Here is a 21,359-nt window from a genome sequence, read left to right as displayed (position 1 = left end):
TCAATCAGAGCCATCAGTTGGACAAACATCCGATGCCAGACTTGGACAGTGCTTCACCGCATCAAGCGAAGATGCTCGCGTAGACGCACGGCATTATGTCCAATTCTTAGTGAACTCACAACTTCCATAGTAGTAGAACATGTTGTAAAAACGATTCAAGATATTTTGTGCTAAACCCCAATCAACAATACCTAGCTACGCTATGAGTAGTCGTATTTCGCTATTTCATGATCATTCGCTTCCAGAAACAACGCAAAGGGCCCCCGGGCTGCCTAGGTGACCTTGCTGCGAAATCCTCTCTCCCCCTCTCTCGTGCTAGATTGATACTTATGTTCCATGCAACTTCTGATTTAGACCTAGCAGTAACTGCTTCACCGAGTTAATTAGGTGTGATTCGATCCCATCCAAGCCTGCAGCCGGCGAGCCAGACGCTGTAGCTTCCGCGGTTGGGGGCACGATACTTGCATCGGCTAGGCCGAGCACTCGGTCAATAGCGGACAGGGTGACTGCCTCAGCCTTGGCTTCTCCTATTCTAACCTTAAGGGCGTTGGACGAGACATTCTTAAACCCAAGCAAGGACTGGAAGACTTTGGGCTCGAAGACGCTGTTGGACCCACTTGGCTGTGGTGTGCCACTAGAGCCAGGCGTGCTGCTGCCTGGAGCTAAGAAGCCGTCGACAATTTTTTGCATGCCCTTCATGCAAATGTCCTCCATGGCTTGATTCTCTGTGGCAGCACTCTTGAGCCCCAAGACCCGATTGAGGGCAGACATGACGATTGTTTCAGCCTTCGGATTCTTCGCTTTCTTCAAATTGTCAATCAAACCGTTTTTGAGGCCATTGACTGCAGACAATAGGCGAGGTTGGATGACTGCACGAGGTTCGGCTGGTGCTGGTGGCGTTGGTGTGGGTCGGGTTTGCTGCGGTGTAGCAGCGGGTATCGGTGGTGGGTGAGCTCCAGGGGGGACGGCCGGAGCAGGCTGTGTGACTGGCGGTGCTGATGGTGTGGTGCCGTTTTCTGCTTTGACAGCAGTATGTGTCGGAGGAGGTCGCGAAGCATATGGTGAGCTGTAAGTCGGTTGCTTACCGGCGACGCCCTGAGGCCGAGCAATCGCGGCGGCAGCTCCATAACCGGGAAGCGTTGCAGGCGCAACAGGTTGAGATGCCGGGAGTTGCGCTGGTTGGCCAGGGGCTGGGGTCGTTGCTGGAGGAGAGTATTGAGGTGTTCGCGCAGCAGCGGCGGCAGCAGCAGCAGCAGCTTGAGCTTGTTGACCCGCATATGCCTGCGTATGGTAAGCATGAGGAAGATGTTGATACGCTGGGGGCATATGCGCCTGTTGCTGCTGCGGTTGAGGTTGTGGTTGCTGCGGTTGCGGCTGCTGAGGCTGCTGCTGCTGCTGATATTGCTGTTGCTGCTGCTGGGCGTATTGAGCGTACGTTGGGTGGTGGTTGTAATGACCATAACCAGCACTCATCGAGCGATCCGGCGATGAGGCCTTTCGCTTCTTGCCGGCATCAAGCTCCACACCAGGCACACGCGACCAGAGTCCGGTGGTGTCGTCCTTTTTGAATGCCTCGTTCCCGATGAGATTGTGCCGTACACTGGATTCCCAACCTTTTGTCTCTGTGTGGAAGTAGAACCAGGGGTATCTTTGCGTGATTCGCTTGTAGATCTGCTTCAGTGTAAGACCGTCGGGTCCCGCCGCAGTCAGAGTTTCGTCAATGAGAACTCCGTAATTTTTGTTGGGCTTCTGAAGCTGTTCCTCTGTGTAGTCTTCAATCTTGAGTTCCAAGGGAGGCGACTTCGGCCGGACCTTCTTCTCCTTCTTCTCTTTGGCCCGTCGCTCTGCGTCTGATCCCTCTGCGCCGTCTTCTCCCTTCGGCTTCCGTGGCTTGTATTTGCGCTTCTCTGGTCGGTCACCCCCTTCTTCAGGGAGCGGATGCTTTCTTGGACGTCCGACCTTCCTCTTGATTGGAGGCTCGCCGGGAGGTGGTTGTGGTAGCGTCTTCTTGGCCATCTCTTGCTGTTGCTTCTTAAGCAACCGCTGCTCGCGCTTGGACATGAAACCGTTCTTTGGCGGTCTGCCAGGCCCCCTTTTCTTTGGAATAAGCAGTGGTAATGGCTGCTGTAATGAGTGGCCCAATTCGGGCTCCTCTGCCTTTACTTCTGTGCTAGGCTCAGCATCTTCCACTTCCTCCTCTTCCTCGTCAGCCTGAGCATCTGCTTCTGCGAGGGCTTCGTCTTCGGCCTCGGCCTCGGCTTCTGCATCTGCATCTGCTTCGGCTTCTGCATCGGCTTCAGCTTCTGCATCGACGTCCGCATCCTCTGCCTCGGCGTCGGCATCTGATTCTTCATCTTCGGACGGCGCTGGGGGACTGAGCGACGAGTCGCTAGAGTCATTCAGCTCGCCATTTCCATGTGAGGCTTCAAACTCGAAGCTCATCTCTTTGCCACCTTGGGCTCTGCCGCTCTTCTTCAGATTGTCCTTATCCTCTGCGAAGTCTTCCGCGCCAGTGCGGCCTTCAGGGACACCATTGATGACGAAGCGAAAGTCGACATCCTTGATCTGCAAGTGGGCGCCGCTCCGAAGCACGACTACTCCGTCTTTGTGGTGAACATCTTCGCAAAAGAAGCCATTCTTGTGTAATGGAATAGCCTCAAACACGCACTCAGCACGATTGAACTGGATCTTGAGATGTTCTCTTGAGATGGCCTTGGTCTTGGTCGCGATGTCGGGTCCGGGTGAATGGATGCCGACCAGCGGAACGTGGTGAGGAGAGGGCCGCAGAGATGCGAGGTCGACAGCAGCGGCGCCCGGTGTATGTGATACGTACTGTCTGTTGGATATGAGGTTCTCCTGTGCTTCTTCCTCTTCGGGTCTTTGCGACGATCCAGTACTAGTGGTCTTACGTCGCTTCGCTGGCCGTCCGGATTCCTCACTGTCGGACTCGGGTCCCAACATGCCTCCTTCTTCACTGACGTACGATTTGCTGAACTTGATGCGGTCATTCCTGACGGGAGAGGGGGGCGGCAGTCCCAGAGCCTCGTACTCCTCAACTCTTCTCCGATGTTCGGCATTGCGCTTCTCGTCCCGTCGCGCCTGGATCATGGCCTTCTGATCACGGCCGATGATGACGGCGTAAGTGGTCATCTGGAAGACACTGTCGGCGAATTCTATTCGCGCAAAGGACTCCAGGCCTTGTGTGGCGGCCGCGAGGTTCTGAGTGCTTGCGACGAGCGGGTCGTTGCCATTGCTCATGGTCGGGAGCGTGACCTGGGCTGGCGTGACAGTCGGAGGTGGCGACATCTGGTTGGGTATCTGGTTGTTTGCCATATGCGCGAGAGCCATCATCATGTAGGCGTGGTCCATGTTGGGCATTGGGGTATGGGGGAAGGAAGAGTTGAAGGGATCGGCATCCATCGGGGCGGCTGGAGCGGGCTGCGATGCTGCGGGGAGGGCGGTCGTGATCGCGGTGGTCGCGGCGTCGGCATTGGTCATGACGGTATCGACGGCTACGGGTGTGGTGTGACGGTTGGTAGACGTGTCGTTCTTGGTGTTCCCAGCGGTGGTGGATGCATCGGCGCGCGGCTGGTCGGGCTGGGTCGCGTTGTTGTCGTCGGAATTGTGTCGAGCGGAGGCTGGCGACGTCTTGTTCTTTGGGGGCGGCGTGGTCGGCACGGGCGCCTGGCCGTTCTGGCCGGCGTTGGACGAAGTCATCGCTGCTCTGCAAGCGGACAGACCAGCTCCTTCGTCTTCGGCAAGCCTCTGAAGGCGATTTGGTCTGTTGCGACAAGGTTGGACCTGAGGAGGCTGCGGACAATGCGGGATCCCAAAAAAATCGGGCTGCGAGACTCCTTCCTGCCGATTGACAGGGTCGGTGGAGAAAGGGTACCTTTTTGATTGGCTGACTTCGGTGAATCTCCTGGCCTATTGGTCAACCCCGCGCTGTGAAAGCACGGGCCCACGCTCATTCCCTTGAAAGAGACAAGGCCAGACGCCAGTCACCGGTGCAGTCCCCCGTCGCTGCCTGCCTTCTCAGGACCAAACAATGACCGGAGGAAAGCGCAAAGGTGCTTGCGACTTCCCAAACGAAGCCATCCTCCCGAGGCAATTACCTAAAAACGATTGGGCAGTTCACTTTGGGACGATACAGGAAGGAACCTATCCATGGCCCAAATTGTTCATCTTTCCTGGCCCTTTCTTATTATTGAAGCTTGGCTGAGTCATCTTTTCAATGTTGCGGTGAAGGGACTGAATCTCACGATGCAATTCGGTCAAGGTCCGAATTGCCTCTCAGTACCTATCAGCAATGTCCACGCTCCCAAGAGACTGCTCACAGACAGACCTCGTGGCCATCACCCTGCGTAGATCCAACGTCGGTTTCCACTTCCCGGTCAGCGTCCAATGATAATCTACCCAACCGGCGAATACTTCCTCACCTTTGTGGACTCCCTGCTCTGGGTACTACATATGCAAACCGCTGCTTAGAGCAACAAATCTGCAGGCAAACATTCTTTGGGTATGGTATCTTGGTACTCTATGTGATGCATTTTGGATGGCTTTTTTTTCTTGAAGTGCATCAGTCTTGGTCTCTGCATGAGCCCGAAACCTGCGGCTTTCAGTACTCTCTCGTCCTCAGAAGTTTTGCTACCAGTGGAGGCAGTGATGGACATATCCATGGTTTGGTTATCAACCTGAATAGTAGCTTATCGCTGTTTAGAAGGTTTCCCAACAAGGTCCATTTTGAATCAAGTCTAGTGAATCTCAACAACCTGGAAGCGTGTGGCTGAAGTTAAATCCACGTTGGTAAGTTCGAGGATACCAGAAAACATGCCATACCCGCAGTTGAGACGCACTTGCAAATGAGATGAACCGGATGGATTGATGGATGGCCCCTCTCCAGTCTCTGGTCAGGGATTCTTGCAATGATTCTAGGCCATAAATACATATACTTTGGTTTTCCAGGAACCTATACTCTAACCCGTCGAAGCAAAACGTACCAATATGGCCGTCTTAACGCAGAAGCGGCTCTCGCTCCCCGAAAATGGGTCGCTTAGACTGCCACCAGCGCGCAGTTCTCTCCGAAGCCCTGTAGGCCCAGAAACACAACATACCCGCGATGAATCCAATAGCATCATTCCTGAAGGCAAGAAGTCCTGCAGTGGTCATCAGCATGACGGTCCATCTTTCAGCCCTCTCATCGTCAGACAGCGAGCGGTGTTGTCTTAGAAGACCACCGTCGTTGTTGCCTGCAGAACTCTCCCACAGGTCAGAGGCACCGTGGTTCAAGCTATGGCCGACCTTGGCAAGCTCGAGACCGGCGGCGATGACCATGACACCAAGCAAGCTCTTGGGGTAATGCGACAGCAAGTCGAGAAGAGTTCCGCCAAAGACGACGCCTAAGATAATCTTGAACAGGCCCAGGATGATGACGCTGGCACCGCTGCGCGCGCCGAATCGGTACTGAGCGGCGAGGCCTCCGGCGCCGTGGCAGACTGGCATAGCACCAAACCAAGTACCCACCAAGTTCATGATTCCAACGCTGATGCCCATGCCGGTGACAGTCGGGGTAGGCATATCAGGGAGCAAGTCGGCAGCGAGGGCGCTGACAGCAATGACAGAGTTGAGTGTAGTAAGAGGCAGCTGGCCGATGGCCATCGTGATGGGCTTATACTTGAACCAGTTGAGGTTCCAGTGCAGCAACTGCGGAACCCAGACGTGGAACCACGGCAGGTTGTGCGGCTCGTGATGATCGGCGTTCAGGATGGAAATGAACGCAAAGACAAGCGACAAGAGGAAGATGTATAAGGCGTAGGGGAAGCGGGGAAGTCCCTGCGTGAAGATGAGCACCAAGAAAGCAGCCAGGGCCCAGAGCCTATTGTCCAGAACGGGATGAGTCCAGTGCAAGTCTCGAAGCAAGCCTGAACCGGCGGCCATTACGAGAGAGAGGCCAGCACCAAGCTGAATACCCTTGACAACCGGGACGGGAACATTTCGTGTAACCCAGCGAAGAAGACCAGTGAGACTCATGATCAAAACCGCCAGACTGACCCACTGACCAGCAGCCATGACAGTTCTGATGCCGCTGTCTTCGCTTCTAGAAATCGCAGCAGCTGCAATGGCCTGGGACATTAAGTTAGTTGTCGACGTTGAATCAGTTACGGGGTGTCAGACCTTCATCGGTTGGACTGGCAGCGGGATGCCAAAAGCAGCACCGGTCACGACATTGAAAATGCCAGTAAACACCAAGGTGCTGTCAAGATAGATAGATCGTTGCACGGCGAGTGCAATCATCAAGGGAAGCAAAGTTCCTAGGTCGCCCAGAGCGCCAGAAACTTCGGCGGCGGGTTGGCGGCGCAGAGTCGCAACATTGTGTTGATGGACTCGTTTCAAATGACTGAGGACCGTCATGATGCGGGGAAGTTGAACCGAAGTTCTGGACTTTGATGAAAATGAGTCGGCTCAGATCGCAGGCCCAGCCAAGACAGATGCTACCAGCGCAACAGGAGCAGTTACTCCGTGAATACCATGTATTGAGGAGTGAGAAGCGACTCCTCTAACAAGCTTCTTGTGATGACGAGGCCCCAGTGATGTCTTTGGTCGCCTGAGTGTGTCAGCACCCAGGCGCGTGAGCTCTGAAGCTCAGGCGGCCGCGTCCGACAATCCACTTGGATCGGAGCAAGCAACTCCTCGGCCGACACAGGCGCGAGGTGGTGATTGGTTCGTCTCAACCCATGCTGCGATTCCCCAACTTGGTGTTCCGCAGCGGTGATAAGGAGATAAGAATGGCCAGCGGTTACCTGAGCATGTCGTCATAGGCCTTCATCGGTGGATCCTTCCCGCCAGACAACGATGAATGATCTGATTCTCCGGCGTCTTATTAGCTTGAGATTACATAAGTCATAACGAGCAGGAGGAGGTCAAACCGTCAAAAGTTTGGAGTAATTGTGGTGGCTGGCCGCCGAAGAAGACGCCGAGACGGCACCGTTTTTTGTTTGTGCTAGGAACGGGCAAAGACCGGACATAAGAGCTACCTTAGCGTGCAGTCCCGGGTGCTCTAATAACGAAGCCGGGCTGAATCCGCAATGGCAACGACAAGGACTCAGAAGAAAAAAGAAGAAAAAACTTCAAACTGGGCCATCGGAACGGGCGGAGGGATTCGGTCTGCCACCCGCCCCAGTGTACCCGGCCTTACCTCACCTCACTTGGGGCTTACCATGCGGAAAGGGCCCCGGGGCGTGAAGCGGTGTATGGGGCTCCGAGCTGGACTCTGGTATGAGGTTTTTGTTATCAAATCAGCGCTTGGCTGTGGGACACAAGAGAGCGACGCTGTGACCCTGCGAGGCAACGGCGCGCGTTTGAAGAAAGAAAAGATGGACGGTCATCAGGTCAGGCCAGACGGTTGACCTTGACAGAGACAGGCCAACCATCGGCCCTGGGTGGGCGCGAACCCCGATCCGATGTGACGGGCTACGATGCGATGGAGACAGCAAGAAGCTGCGGGACCTCCACTCCCGGTGTGTTTGCTGTTGGTGGCCCCTACTTTGTTTTTGTGTTAACGTTATTGAATTTTTATTTTATTTTATTTTGTATTATTATTATCCAGTTATTCACAGCTGGATTTGCGCTCCCATTGCCCGGCTAGTATGACCCCGCTGGCTAACAGCTCTTGATGCTTGGCCGAGGTCTGGGCAATTGACTGAATCAAGCGATTCTTGGCAATGAGAGCGCATCTCAGCTACTCAGGTCTGCCAACGTTTTGCCAATCCATCCGCAGCAGCTTGGCCGGGCGCAGTTATTAAGAACCAAGGCCGACCAACCAGAATCGACATGATGCGGCATTTGCAGAGCTCCAGAGAGCTTCACATCAAGCTACTTGCCTCGTACAGGTGGCTGATGATTAGCCAAGCAAGGTCAGGGAATCGCCAAGCGTGTGGAAGGCCAGCTCGAGTCGGTGACGCTCTGGCCTGGCCTGGCCCGGCCTTGTAGGTACAGAGAAATAAACAACGCAAGGCGATGAGCGGGTGTGAAGAGGATAAGACGGGACTGTAGTTACTAAGGTAAGTGGGAGGTGTCGGCAGCGGGAGCAGGGCGTCCTACGAGCGGCAAATCGGTCGGTTAGGTACTTGTAAAGATATTGTCATCAGAAATGTCGCTTACAGAGGCAGACCAGGACCGTCACAAAGAGCATAGAAAGATGGTGAGGAGACTGGGAGGTACGGTCACAAAGAAGCCGGGGCGTGTTGGAGGTGTCCCCGAGAAATCTCCCCCGCGGCATCGGGCAAAGCGAGGGATAATGGAACCAGCACCCTTCCAAGGTTCTTTTCTTTCCTCCCGTCGGGGCCATCCCGTTGCCAATCCCATTGGAGCCTATTCCGCCCTGTGTCGGCCAGGACTTGCAGAACATTTGTTGTTCCGGTGTAAGATGATCACTAACAGCAGACAAGCTAGCAAATAACGAGAGCGACTAACGACTAACACGGGCCTTGGGCGACAAGAGCCAGGACGGTCTGACAAGGAGTCGACAAGGACGCTAGCAGGCCACCGGTATCTATCGCCCTTAGCACCCGGGATTGTGATACTTGTCGAATGCAGCCGAATTCCCTACAACCACGAGGTAGAGCTGCGCTTTTCCCTTGCCTCCCCCAGGGCAAGACCCGGCGAGTTGAGTGTGAACCACAGTCCACTGACCTGCGAACCCACTGGAAAACTGAGGTCGGGTGTGCTGGGGCCCCATCGCGGTGCCGGCCCCATCAGAGGTGCCCATGTCATCCAATCGCCCAATCTCTGCAGTCTGCACCACCACACCAGGCAGGACCTGTTGGGCTCAAGCTGATCCCTCCACGACTCACGAGAGCAGCACCGGCGCGGTGGAAATTCGCGCGAGCGGGAAGAAGGAAAAGGTTGCTGCTACCTGTAATAAAATGTGCCTAGGAAGGAGGCACGGAGAGTTGGAGGTGCCGTTTGGTAGGTAGGTAGGCAAGGTAGACAGGTAGAGTAGATACCTAGGTAAGGTACGGATAGGAAGGCAGGAGGTACCTTGCCTGAGCAGGTAGGTACCTACCTACCCTGCCAGTGTGTTCTGTGCGCCTTGCCGTCCCTGGCGATGCCCCCACAGCGGTTGCCTTTCGCGACGACTGACCCTGCCGTCTTCCCGGCATCCTTGGAGACAAGCTTTCTGCTGCCCTTGGCGCCGCTTCCTGTGACATGACGCTACCACCGGATCCTACCTGCCTGCCTGATGGTCTAACCCTTTCACACTTACCGTAGGTGTACTGCGTAGTAACGAGTACCTCTTGTCCTCTGTCGTTCTCGCCATTGCGCCGCGGGAAAAGTATGTTGTCGCTGTATCCGGCCAGGTCGAATCACCGTTCGCGCCTGCCCATCCGGCCACTATTTGAGCAGCTATTTACTACCTCACCCGCCCTCACTTGACCTCTCCTTCTGCTCCCGTTCTTCTTTCCCTCTTCCAACTCACTCGACGATCAACCCCATCAATTGACACCGACTCTCTCGTGCGACGGTCAATTCCAGTTCCCCTCCTCGTCGCGTGTTGTTCGCCCAACGTGAGCATCGGATGCCAAGATTCACCCCAGTTTTTGTTTCCTTACCTTGCTGACAAAGTGCGCGCCCTGCGACGCATAGCTAGCCTCCCCCCAGTGACTGCGATCGAACCACCCCGTTCCGTTTCCCCACCTCTGTTCTGTCACTCGACGCAAAAACTCTCTGAATCAAAGGTAAAATTCCCCTTTTCGCGTCCCAATTAGCACGCCAAACACTTCTCCGGACCCCTCATCCAGAATCGGCGCCGCTCCTTGCCCGTCAAGGCATGCTCCCGTGCTTTGCGCCCGGCGCGCTGGGCCAGATCATAGGAAACAAGACCGGACACTTGTCGGCCAGCCGAACGCCGGATACCCCGGTAATGACGATGGACACCGAGCTCCAAGGGTCCGCATTCTAAGACCTCGGACGGTCGTCTCCATAAAATACCTCAATGGGACAAGCTTTGCCGTCCCAATTGATGTGTTTTTTCGGCCTGATGCTACTCTAGCAGCTTGTAGTTGCATTCACCACGAGCAAGCTCACTCATACATATTTCACACGCTCAGCACCATTCGCCCTCTTTGTTTTGGTTGCCGTTGTTTCTCCTCTCCTCACTCTCCCGCTGACAAGTTTTCTCCTCTCCAGCCGACTCTACGCTCAAATTCAGTCACAATGCCCGCCATCAACTCCATTGTCGCCCGCGATGCTGTTCACCAGCTCGCCAAGCGCGAGAACTGGGCCTCTCAGGAGGCCGGTGTCATCGTCGTCTTCTGCATCGTCTTCATCGTCGCTTGCGGTATTGCCGGCCTCATGATCTCCCGCTGCATCTCCAGGCGCAAGGCCGCAAAGGCTGCCGCTTAAACGCCGTCACTACTACACCAAGGCAGGGAGCATGAGGTGCGGTGGAGGAAGTAATGGACGGCTTCAGCATGGACTATCGAAGTCGCGATGGGCGGCCCTCTAATGACAACAACCACGACTTACACATGAGGGCTGCTGCTGGAACGGGCGCGAAGGTCCCAGCACCATTCATCACCACACTCGCGGATCATCCACCATCCCATCTATCGACTTTGATTCTCGACCCGGTCAACGACGACAGGATTGGAGTCTCACGAGAGACGTGGTTACGAGGAAATGTCCAGAGGCCGTATATACCGGCATGAAGGGACGACTGGCCGGATAATACGTGGGAGCGGCCATATGTCAACTCAAGACGCCGCAAAGGATATTATGAGCCCTTTTTTGTTTTCTTAATGATACCTATTTCATCGTTGCGCAATCAAATTTGCTGCATTCCAAACCGCAATCGGGAAGCTGATGAGCAACGTGTGCCACTTCGCCGTCCGAGAACATGAGCGTTCCTGAGACAATGTCTCGCATTGAGAACCTTGCGCTTTTTCCTCCTTATCTCTTATCCACAGGAAAAAAAAAAACCGGACACAAAAGTGGCCCCATTTGTTTTGTTTTGCCAGCGCAAGCTGCAATCAAACTCGGACATCAGATGGCACGACTTTGGCGTGAGCGAACCGGTTTGGCCCTGGCGAACAGACCCGTCCTCGGATTTCAGACTGAAAGACTTGGCACTGGCCACTGGATGTCTGTTGCATGAACTGCTCGTCTGAGAAGAACCCTCGACGTTCTGCGGCCACGACTTTGTTGCAGTTTGGGACTTTTGTACACATCCCCGGACTGGGGGCGCTTTTTTGGCCCGTCTCTCCCAAGCCACTCGGCCAAGAAAGACTGCTTACATCCCAGGTCGCCGGGATTGTAAAAGATAGTGCACCAGCGTGCCCGTCATGGAAATACTATCTCGCTTTATCCCTGGACACTTTGAGTTATCCCGCGCCATCCTGTTAACCCGTAATTCGTCCGACGAGAACCTCAACACAGCCAGGCTGACGCCGACAGAGTGTTCTCTTACGCGTTATGTTGTCGACGGGCTATTCCTATTAAATGCGGTTTAGGGACGTTCTCTCGCGCATAAGTTTGCTCGTCGACTTCTCACCTGTGATCCTCATCTTGCACTATTAACGAGGTGGGAAACCCGCAGCCCACACGATCACCACCCATCTTTCTCGAGGACATTCACCACAGTACTGAGAAACATTAAAATAAAAACACACGAGACAGAAAGTCCACAGACTGCTAGAACGGCTCCGTATTTCTTAATCAAAAGCAGCCCCGTCCGCCTCCATGGATCAACCCCCGAGACCCGGGAGTCCACCCCGCCGGCTGCGGGCCTGCGTGCCGTGTACAAGGGCCAAGGCCCGCTGCAACTTCCGCGAGGAGAATGCCGGGAAGCACCTCTGTGACCGGTACGTCTTGTTGTAATCAGGCTCGCTGAGCAGGCCAGGCTAACTTGGAGCCATCGAAGATGTGATCGTCTCAAGATTGATTGTGCGGCAAAGACGACGCGGGGTGTGAGGCGGCCGAGACAGCTTAAGCCGTTGGTGAAGTGAGTTGTCTTCTCCAGGGATGACCTGTTGGTGAACATGGGCTTACTGATAACGCCTCAGTCGTGTCGCCTCTCTCGAGCAACAAATAGCTTCTCTCAGAACAACAGACAAGCCAGACAGCATATCGGCATCGTCTTCGGGCAGCTCAACATCCAACTCAAGCTCACCGCAAAGCAGCCTAAAAGGTCAAGGAGACCCTGATGCCACCGGCAGACAACACACCTCGGATGCCGGCTATCTCTACCCAGCCGCTCAAGACGGCCTCAAAGACCCGAACACGCCTCCGTTTGGCTTCACATGGGCCCAAGCAAGCTTCATCCTCAACGACTTCCGCGACAAGTTCACGCCAAACTTCCCGTTCGTTATCATAGACCGCCATACGAGCCCGCAAGACCTCCTCCGCGAGAAGCCATTTCTCTTCCGCGCCGTCATGCTGGCGGCCGCGCCGCTCCCGCGTCCCCGCATCGTCAACATACGGAGCGAGGTGCTAGCGTACCTCGGCCATCGCATGCTGCTCGAGAACGAAGAGAAGCTGGACCTTTTGCAGGGGATTCTAGTCATTGTGATGTGGTGAGTGAACCCCCTTCCTCCCCTCTTGTACATTCCAAGAAACCAACAAACGACAAAAAGGGCCGACATCAAATACTTCTACGACAAGCAAATCACCCGCCTGGTCTACCTGGCCCTCGGCTACGCCCACAGCATCGGCATCACCCGCATCCCCCTCTCCGTCCTGTCATCCACGGGGACCGCCGCCACCACGGCGCAGCCAGACGACTGCTTCGCGTCCCGGATGGCCGCCTCCATGATCCAGCACCACACCCCCGAGGAGCAGCGCGCCTTCCTCGGGCTCTTCTACGTCGTGACGGTCAACTCCAACCAGTTCGCCCGCCGCAACCCGCTGCTGCAGCAGAACGGCGGCGGCGGCGGCGGCGGCCTGTACGTGGACATCTGCTGCGAGCAGCTCGCGACGTCGGGCTCGCCCGAGGACGCGCTGGGCGTGAGGATGGTGCGCTTCATGCAGATCTCCGGGCGCATCGCCGAGGTGTTTGGGTCGTTTGCGAACCGCGCCACGGGGGAGTCGTACGCGACGCTGTTCGAGGCGCAAGCCGTTGCCATCAGGAGGGAGGTGGACCGCGTCGCGGACGAGATTGACCCCCGAGACCCCTACTTCGGTAAGTTCTTCATTTGGTTTTATGCTGCTGCGCGATTCTGACAAGTTTCCTTCGCTAGCATACCTGTGGATGCAGTACAACTGCGTTCTCGTGCAGCTGTACGAGCCGGCAATCAAGGCCGCGACGTCGACCCCGCTGCACCGCACCACCTGCCTCCTGGACTGTCTGGCGGCCGCGAGGGCGTACTACGAGGCCCTCACAACGCTGCCCCCGGAGCAGTTCCTCTACCGCACATCGGCCAGCATCAGCCACGCGCAGACGGTGGTGACGGTCACGACAAGACTGCTGGTTCTCGAGGTCGAAGGGTGGGATCTGGAATCTGCCAGGGCATCACTCGACTTTCTCGACGTGACGGAGCGGATGGCCGGCTTGTTCAGGAGAACAGTGGACGCAGGTCGGGAGAGGATGGAGCAATTCTCTGTACAGACTGGCGCGGCTTACCCATGGATAGAAGATGAGAACACGGAGAGCAGAGGAGGGATGTGCGAGGAGCTGGTTGAGAAGATGGGATGGATCAGTGACTGGTACAGGTCCAAGCTTGAGGTTGAGGAGGGAAAGATGGCATCAGACAAAGTCAACAGGGAGTTGCTGGAAGAGATTGCACGAATATGGCAATGGTCTCCGAATGCTCAGAGCTTGCCGTTTTTCGGCGGCTTGTTGAATCCTCTCGATGTTAGTTATGAGGGTATTTGAGAGGCCCCGTCTGGTCTAAGTAGTAAAAGTACAATAGGCAAATGTTGACCCATATATGTATGTCCCTTCTCGCTCAAAGCGAACGCCCAAGAAAACGATCCTCTTCGCCAGGTCTCATTCTGTCGTAGCAAGCCTTCATTCCCGGTCTTGTCTCTTCGGTGCTGAGTCTACATCATCTCCATCCATGATGCTCGTATTACATACCACTGGATCAGTACCGACACTCCGATGTGGTGCCTCCATCAAACCACATCCCACGCGATCATTAGCGGTAATATGGCAAGCAAGAAGATGCAGGCCACTAGTGCAGGTACCACCGGTGGCACGGACTCTGCTACGTCTTCAGCTAGCACGAGCAGGTCCGCGAGAGGCACGATGATGATCCTTCGAATCAGAGCGAGAGGACTCCGGCCAGTCCGGCAGCAACGGCAGCGGGTCCAGAAGCTGTGCTGATACGTAACGTCATCGTGCTTTGGAGCTGAGAGGGCAGCGCGGACGTCGGCGCTGAGGTCTGGAAGTGAGCACGATGAAAGGCGGCCATCTGAGCAGTGGGTTAGTTAAATCCATCTGTGATGAAGGGCAACCGGATGAAAAGATGAGAATGAGATGGCACGGAGAACGTGGAGAGGGTGGAGAAGAGTGGATGACCGGGTCCGAGATGGGGGCGTTGAGTGGGTAAGCTAGGTAGATGAGGTAGAGCTGACTTACTAACGGGTGTCCGAGGCGGAAGCGGTGACCGGGCGCCGGGGACCGGGAGGGGTGACCGGCTGCCGTCGGGTGGGATCTCTTGAGTCCGGCCCTTGGTCCTTGCGTAATAAGCTGGAGGAGTCAGTCAGAACAAGTGTCGGGATCCCTGGGGATGTCTTGTCGGGAAGGAAGAGCAGTGTTGGTGAGGATGAGTATGAACGTACGCATTGTGAATGTGAAGTGTTTGTCGTGACACACCTCGACGTGAGTCTGTACGTCTATGGCGGGTTTCCGTAGTAACTTGGACCGTTCGTGCTCGTACTGGGCAAATCACCTGTGGGGTGTTCTCAAATTCGAGGGCCAGCCGAGAGTGGGCGCATGTGGTGATTTGATAGCCGATATTCTTTGCATTCCTTAATTATGTGGTCGAAGGGAGGATTTGCCGAGAAGCGATGCGTGTGTTTTCCCCTCTTTCTCTCTCTGCCGTTTGACGGAAGGGAGCCAGCAATGGAATGCGGCTTGCGCGGGTGTTTGTATGACAGAGCAGGTGACAAAAATCGAACAAACCCCGTCTCCGGCCTCCCGTGATCAAGCTGGGCTGGCGATTTGGGGGGCCTATTGATTGGAGGGTAGCGAGATTGGATGCCAATGCCAATGCCGACCGCCGATGCGAAGTGCCAAGACACGCAAGGCACAATTGTTGACAGATTCGAGTGTGGAGATGTTGGAGCTGAAGTGTTGGAAGTGAAGGGCGAGCGGTGCAACAAGAACCAGATGAGGGTGATCGACAGTCAGAGCCACCCTCTCGTCTCGTCAGTCGTCTTGGGTAATGTACCTCGCTCTGTGTCGGTAAGGTGGGTAGAATAGACGTAGCTGGGCGATGAGGCGGGAGCGAGGCTTGATGCCAAGAAATCAAAAAAAGAAGAAGTTTTGGCAAGAAGTGACCTCAGTGCGGACGAGACTGCAAAAGGTTGTTGCTGAAAGCGTGAAGGGGGGATGGGTCGGCCGTGTTGAGTGACTTGTTCTTGGGAAGTCGAGTCGCAGTATGTGCTTCCCGCAATTTTGAGTTTGACCCCAAGGATCCAGTTAGCTTGGCGGGGAGATGAATTGCGGGATGCTGTGGCTTGTTCCCCAGGCGCTGCACTACGCCAATGCAAGCCTAGAGTGAGACAAAAATGCAGAGGTATGCAGCGCAGCAGCAGTAGTGTGTAAGTACTTTGACGGGCTAGGCGCGAGGTTGACGATGATGATCTAAGCCTACCAAAAAGGGGGGGTCATCTGGAGACATGGCAGTTGACCTACTAATACACCACGGTATGTATCGAGGCCAGCACATCTCGGGAACGGGGCGGAAGGGTGGGTGGGTGGATGCGGCTTTCGAGCCAGTTGGCCACATGGCCGGCCAGGTTGGGTGAATGATCGAGTTGGAGATTGCACTGCCTCACTCGTCGAACAGCTTTTGTCCTAGGTATCACCTTGTTGGAGAGCGGCGATTCATGCCGCCCTCGTTGTCTTCATGCAAAACCTCGACTGCACAGGCCCGGCCAACGGTCGACGTCCCAAGAATAAATAACAAACGCCAAGAAAAGGAGGCGACGGTTGAATTACTGAGACTATGAGCACATATCATCTTCCCCTTCAAGCAATGCTGGTGGTGTGGGTGCTGCCGCACTGCGTGAACCAACTGGTATCTTTTGAAACTCCAAACAACAATACCAACGTCCGAGCCGCGCTGTCTATGTCTTATCAAAACACCATATCTCTCCTAGCCTTCTATGCGAAAAGGGCAGATAGCCATCAAAACCACGTGCGGCTTGTGCTGAGCCTCTTGTAACTGCTCCGCTCCCTAGCGCGCTGGTACTCCATGTCGGCCGAGGCGTCTTGCTTCTTACGCCGAGTCTGCCCGTTGGCTTCCTCGAAGAAGTAGTGGTTTGGGCCTTTGGCGTAAGCCACTTTCCAGGGTACCACGAAGTCGGCCTTGATGGGACCGCCGCCGCAGCTGCCCTTGAGCTGCTCGCTCGGCGGCGAGTTGACAGCCAGCGCGAAGAGATTCTGTGGTTCTGTGTAGTCGGTGACCAGACCCGAGCGTGAGAGAAAGTAGCCCAGACAGAAGATGTTGATGAGCAAAACAAGGACCAGAGCCAGGTAGAAGACGTTCTGCCATTCGTACTCGTGCGATGAGGTGTACTCCTGTGTGCGGATCGTGGCGTTAAACGTAGCGAGAGCACCTGGTTCTCCCAGCTGCATCGTTTCATAGTCCCAGTAATGGATGAAGGGCGTCCCTATACTGCCGATGACCAAGGTTGACGAGGCGAAGACGGCGAGCGCTTCGGCCATGGAGGGAAGCAGCGGGTTGAGCTTGCCCTGTTCTAGAATGAATTGCGTGAGTGTCCGGGCGTTGGAGGCGTTATTGTTCACCGTTCCGCCGTTGATATCCATCGAGAGTCGCCATTGATCTGCGATATTCTGGTAAAGTGAGTAATCAACCCAGAGAACCGCCATGTTGAGCATTACATACCTTCCAATCGCCATCAGGCTTTTCAGGTGTGACCTCAGGCACGGAACGGTCGTATCTGTCTGGGTCATCGGGATCTTCGCAGTGAGCCTGCATATGTGAACCAGCGGTGCCAGAGATGTTGAAATGAGTCGAGCAGTTGGGCGTGACCCAGGAACGCATCTCACAAAGCGTGTAATTAGTGATGGAAGCCGATTTGGCCAGGAGGTAAATGGCATCTCCTTGATACACCTAGTGCAAGTCAGCAAACGCTCTTACTCCCATTGGCAGCTCATCCATACTGTAGTGTTGGTAATCATGTTGAAATCTGCAGGATACTGTTCGACCTGTCAGCATTAAACTTTCGGATCAACAGCATAGACACGTACAAGCTGGAACACGGGCGGCCGACGCTCGTATGTTGGCCCCCAGCGGAAAATGTCATCGACTCTTGTTCGGTTGAGCCACTCATCTTCCTCGGGATGAGGCACCTCTCCCTCCCAACCAGCCCAACCGGTAGTCTGGTTGCCAACCCCGGTTGCATTTGTTTGGCTATTCTCCCACTTCGTATAGATGAGAGGTGCCAGTTCCTCCTCGTTCATATTGACGCACATCACATTGATGACAGGGGAGACAACGCTCGCTCTAATAGCATACTCTCCAACACCTGAAAGATCGTTCGGTTGGAGGATCTTATTCACGGGGTTTGTTGCGGCATCATACACACCTGAACGAGTTTTCTTAGCAAAGCCTTGAATACCTCAGACTTTTGCAGTACTTACCGGGATGGGGCATTGCAAGGGTTACATTGTGAATGATCCTCCCCTTCTCCTCGTACTGGCGAGTTACATTGCTGTATTCCGTTTTGACCCAGGTTGTAGTCAAGGTCGTATTGTCGTACAACAGCGTGGTTCCCACAGGCCGGTGAGACATGTCCAAAGAGGCGCCCGTACCATTATGGTTAATTTCGTCCCACACTGTCAAGAAAGATACCAAGTTCCGATAGGCTGCCTGTGGGTTAGCATCGAGTCTTCCTCCGGAAGGGACAAGCTCACATTGCCCGGCATACTGAATGTCCAAGCACGATCTGGCAGCAAACTCCGGTCCATTTGGATCTTCCTTGCGCAGGGGTGTCGGGCAGCTATCCTGCGTAGCAAAAGTGTTTGCGTAAGAAGACAGAACATAACCATTCAACGCCTTGCTCTCCCAGCCGCCGTATTTCAGCTTGGGTGAAACCATGACGTCAGAAGCGGTGGTGTAGAACGTCGACGCGATGGTCGCGATAAGGGAGATTGCTCCGAGGAATGTGACTGCGGCGTAGGGAAGGGTTTCCCAATGCGTCAACATGAACCCAGGTTGCTACGTCACGTTAGATGTGGCAGGAGAATACATATGGCTGAGGTACTCACAATGACCCAGTTTCTCATCGTCATCTCGGCCAAGGTCATCCCCTTGGACGACTTGACGAATGACCGACGTGTCAAAACCTGACCAATGAAGGCCACGAAGACCGTCACGAAAGATATTTCAATCGTCTTCGCGAACATTGCGCAGACCATGGTGGCCGTCGAAGGGGCGATGCCGCCGCTCGATGAGATTGTCGGTCCCCATCGTGGTTGCACCACGGCAACGACAAACCATAGACAGCTGAGGCCTGTTGAGTAAATTGAAAGCGCTATAATCGAGATGGAGAGCCAATTCGCTCTTCTTCTGTGAACGTCCTTCCGTGAGTCGCAATAATGTGGCACATGGCCTGCGTATCGTGTTAGTGGCTGTGAAAGTTGAGTTAGGAGCCCATATTAGCCTTACTGTATCTCTTGTAAAAGGTCTCATCGTCGTCGTGAGAATCGTTATTTTCTGCGTCGTGGTCGTTGCGCATTTGCGCGCTGTTGCCCCTGTCTGATCCCACCGATGTCGCATCTTGTCGATGACCGTCTTTGCTGGGGTTTACCCGCCCTAAATCAATTTCGTCCCGAGATGAGGGATCCCACGAACCGTCATCTCTCGGCGGATCGTCCCAAGGCATCGTCAACTTTCCCATGCGTGTAGCTGTTCTCAAAGAGTTTGGCGACGTGACTGGCGTTTCCTCCAGAGGCGAGACGAGGTCCTGATCTGGGTTCTGAGCAAGTGAAGCAGGTCCAGACTCTGGCGAGCCGGGAAATCCGTTGTTGAAACGAGGCGTAGCGGGTGAGCTGCTTTTAGAGCCAACGGGGACGCGTGTAAAAGACACACGTTTTGCGATCCCCTGTACTGAAATACCGAGAGTGTCGCTTTCTTGACTGTAGGAGGTGTCGGGTCGAGCCACGTGCTGGTTTTCAGTAACACCATCTAAAGGTGAAAGGTCAATGGAGCCAGAGGGCATTGGCCGATAGCCATCTCGGCGGAAGATGGGAGACGAAAGGAGACCTCCAGGTGGCGAGGGTCTGTCGTCGCGACTTGTTTGTGAGTTGAAAAGATGGCTTTGCTCGACCTCAGGGACTAGGTGCAGGGAGTAAGGGATGCGCCTGTGATCACTTTCGGCCATGGTGGGCTTGAATGAAACTCCGGTTTGTGTGCTGGGCCAAACTGATTATCTAACAAGACATTACTTTAGGCGTAAAAGGATAGCTGCAGGGCCGGCCGGATGTCAGAATCCTGCTTGGACCTTTTGGCGAGGGATGAACTCCTGGGCTGTTGTGCTTGCGAGCTGGCAAACGAGGGGACACAGGTGGCGCCAAACGGACGGGTTGGAATGTTCGTGGAGGTAAGGGGTGACGATCGTCGGGGAGCGCGCGGACACTAGTCTGCGATGAAGCCGTAGTGAGTGTCTCGCGTTGCGTGATCTCGGCGCCGGTGGTACAGATGCGACGGGAAGGGACAAAGCAGTAGCTCTATATGATACTCGGGAGGGCGCATACGTCTGAGATTCAACCAGGTTTTCGTCTGTTTGTCGTCGTCTGGTTGGCCCTTTGCGGTTTACGGGTTCGGAAACAAGGCACAGTTTCGCCCCAGGGAAGAAAGACAATCAGAGTATTAGGGAGAAAACTTGGCACGAGGAGTGAAACGGCTGGGAGGACATGCTGCCATGATAGAGGGTTCGTGGGACCAAGGTTGTAGAAAGAAGGGGAGTGGTATAAGAGGAAGCGAGAAACAGCCATGACAAGAGCATCGGCTAGCAGGGGCACGACGGAGGTTCTTCAGAGTTGATCCTTCGGGGCGGAGAACTGGTCAAACTGATCTAGTCGCCGGCGTCAACGCCGCAGCTGCGGGCTCGGCTGCCCATCGGCGACGGAAGACTTCTTTCGTCGCATGCGGCTGGCCCCCCACCCATCATGTTGGGGATCACTTCCTCATCCTGCCTAGAAACCTGCAGATGAGCAACCCTTCAAAGTGACTTAATCTGCGTGGGATTGATGGGGATCCTGGCCTCGTGCCTAGAATCTTAGAGATCGGTGCTGTGGTGCTGGTGCTGGTGCTGATGTTGGTGCAAAGTAGGGATCTAGCAACAGGGCGCTGCGAGCGGCGTAGCTGAGAGCGAGAAGGGGTTGGTTTCCTGAAGCAATCATTGATCCTTGTCAGCGACGACGCAGGGAGAGGAGGCAGTGGAGTGGTATCTGAAGACGGGTTTCCATTACTGTTGGTTGCTAAAGCACACAGCCACCGAGCCATGTGCGTCTTGGAGCAACAAAACGCACAATACTACCAAGCAAGACCCGAGATTCTGGCACCTGAACTTGACCGGGGTACGCTTCATGTACGCGAGCCTTGGTTCTGATCAATTCAAACGTGCCCTGGGCTGCATGCCCGCTCACCGCGACATGTCTGGCAGTTGCTGTATGCGTGTTGGGAGGTCATGCAGCCAACTCTCGCAAAGAAAGGAACTGCTAGGCGAATCGAGGCTGTGTATGTAGCTGGTCAACGAAATCGACACATCAAGTCACCCGCAGCGCAGGCAGCTCTTTAAACGTTTCTAAATTTGTCCGTGCTAGCCTTCCATGCGGGACTAATCAATCCTCATCATCATCCCCACGTTAAGCTTACCTTAGCTTCCGCATAGAACCCTCCGTTTCGAGGCTGTTCGTCCGATCCTGTCATCAGACTCGGACTGCCGCTGTCATCGGATTTCGTCCAACGTTTGTCCATCATCATGCGCTTCCTTTGGCCAGCCCCTGGCGCAAGCAATTGTGACAAGAAAATCAGCCATTTTCACATTACCTAATGTCATCTATCAAACCTTGCCCGCCCCAGGCATGTGCTCTTCGCCTCTTCGCCAGTCGCCGCCAGCCTGATTTGCTGGGCATCTGAAAAGTTCCGCCCATCGCATCATAA

At 54.9% G+C, this 21,359-nt stretch overlaps 6 protein-coding genes across 6 annotated transcripts; 2 read left to right on the top strand and 4 right to left on the bottom strand.

The window, feature by feature from the left end:
• Positions 1–327: 327 nt before the first annotated feature.
• On the bottom strand, positions 328–3,717 carry Foxk2 (Forkhead box protein K2; the record flags this gene model as incomplete). Its single annotated transcript, XM_066153304.1, has 1 exon — positions 328–3,717. The coding sequence occupies one exon, from the start codon at positions 3,715–3,717 to the stop codon at positions 328–330; it is 3,390 nt and encodes a 1,129-aa protein (XP_066007291.1).
• Positions 3,718–5,013: 1,296 nt separating this feature from the next.
• Positions 5,014–6,411, bottom strand: MOT1 (Molybdate transporter 1; the record flags this gene model as incomplete). The annotated part of the gene is made up of 2 exons (XM_032020555.1): positions 5,014–6,123; positions 6,175–6,411. The coding sequence occupies 2 exons, from the start codon at positions 6,409–6,411 to the stop codon at positions 5,014–5,016; spliced, it is 1,347 nt and encodes a 448-aa protein (XP_031882487.1).
• Positions 6,412–9,207: 2,796 nt separating this feature from the next.
• CGGC5_v015660 (uncharacterized protein) lies at positions 9,208–10,404 on the top strand (the record flags this gene model as incomplete). The annotated part of the gene is made up of 4 exons (XM_032020556.1): positions 9,208–9,266; positions 9,535–9,566; positions 9,646–9,737; positions 10,189–10,404. The coding sequence occupies 4 exons, from the start codon at positions 9,208–9,210 to the stop codon at positions 10,402–10,404; spliced, it is 399 nt and encodes a 132-aa protein (XP_031882523.1).
• A 1,335-nt stretch (positions 10,405–11,739) lies between these two features.
• CGGC5_v015659 (uncharacterized protein) lies at positions 11,740–13,870 on the top strand (the record flags this gene model as incomplete). Its single annotated transcript, XM_032020557.1, has 5 exons — positions 11,740–11,861; positions 11,921–12,001; positions 12,063–12,572; positions 12,633–13,177; positions 13,236–13,870. 5 exons carry the CDS (start codon positions 11,740–11,742, stop codon positions 13,868–13,870), a joined length of 1,893 nt encoding a protein of 630 aa, XP_031882461.1.
• Positions 13,871–14,112: 242 nt separating this feature from the next.
• CGGC5_v015658 (uncharacterized protein) lies at positions 14,113–14,785 on the bottom strand (the record flags this gene model as incomplete). Its single annotated transcript, XM_032020558.1, has 3 exons — positions 14,113–14,411; positions 14,579–14,689; positions 14,782–14,785. 3 exons carry the CDS (start codon positions 14,783–14,785, stop codon positions 14,113–14,115), a joined length of 414 nt encoding a protein of 137 aa, XP_031882459.1.
• Positions 14,786–16,354: 1,569 nt separating this feature from the next.
• Positions 16,355–19,575, bottom strand: CGGC5_v015657 (uncharacterized protein; the record flags this gene model as incomplete). Its single annotated transcript, XM_032020560.1, has 8 exons — positions 16,355–17,023; positions 17,076–17,303; positions 17,354–17,389; positions 17,441–17,778; positions 17,834–18,058; positions 18,107–18,410; positions 18,461–18,804; positions 18,861–19,575. The coding sequence occupies 8 exons, from the start codon at positions 19,573–19,575 to the stop codon at positions 16,355–16,357; spliced, it is 2,859 nt and encodes a 952-aa protein (XP_031882420.1).
• Positions 19,576–21,359: the final 1,784 nt, after the last annotated feature.

Source organism: Colletotrichum fructicola (assembly GCF_000319635.2).
Source record: "Colletotrichum fructicola Nara gc5 chromosome Unknown KSG_Nara_v1_contig10, whole genome shotgun sequence".
NCBI lineage: Eukaryota > Fungi > Ascomycota > Sordariomycetes > Glomerellales > Glomerellaceae > Colletotrichum > Colletotrichum fructicola.
This window is presented reverse-complemented; position numbering and strand designations above follow the sequence as displayed.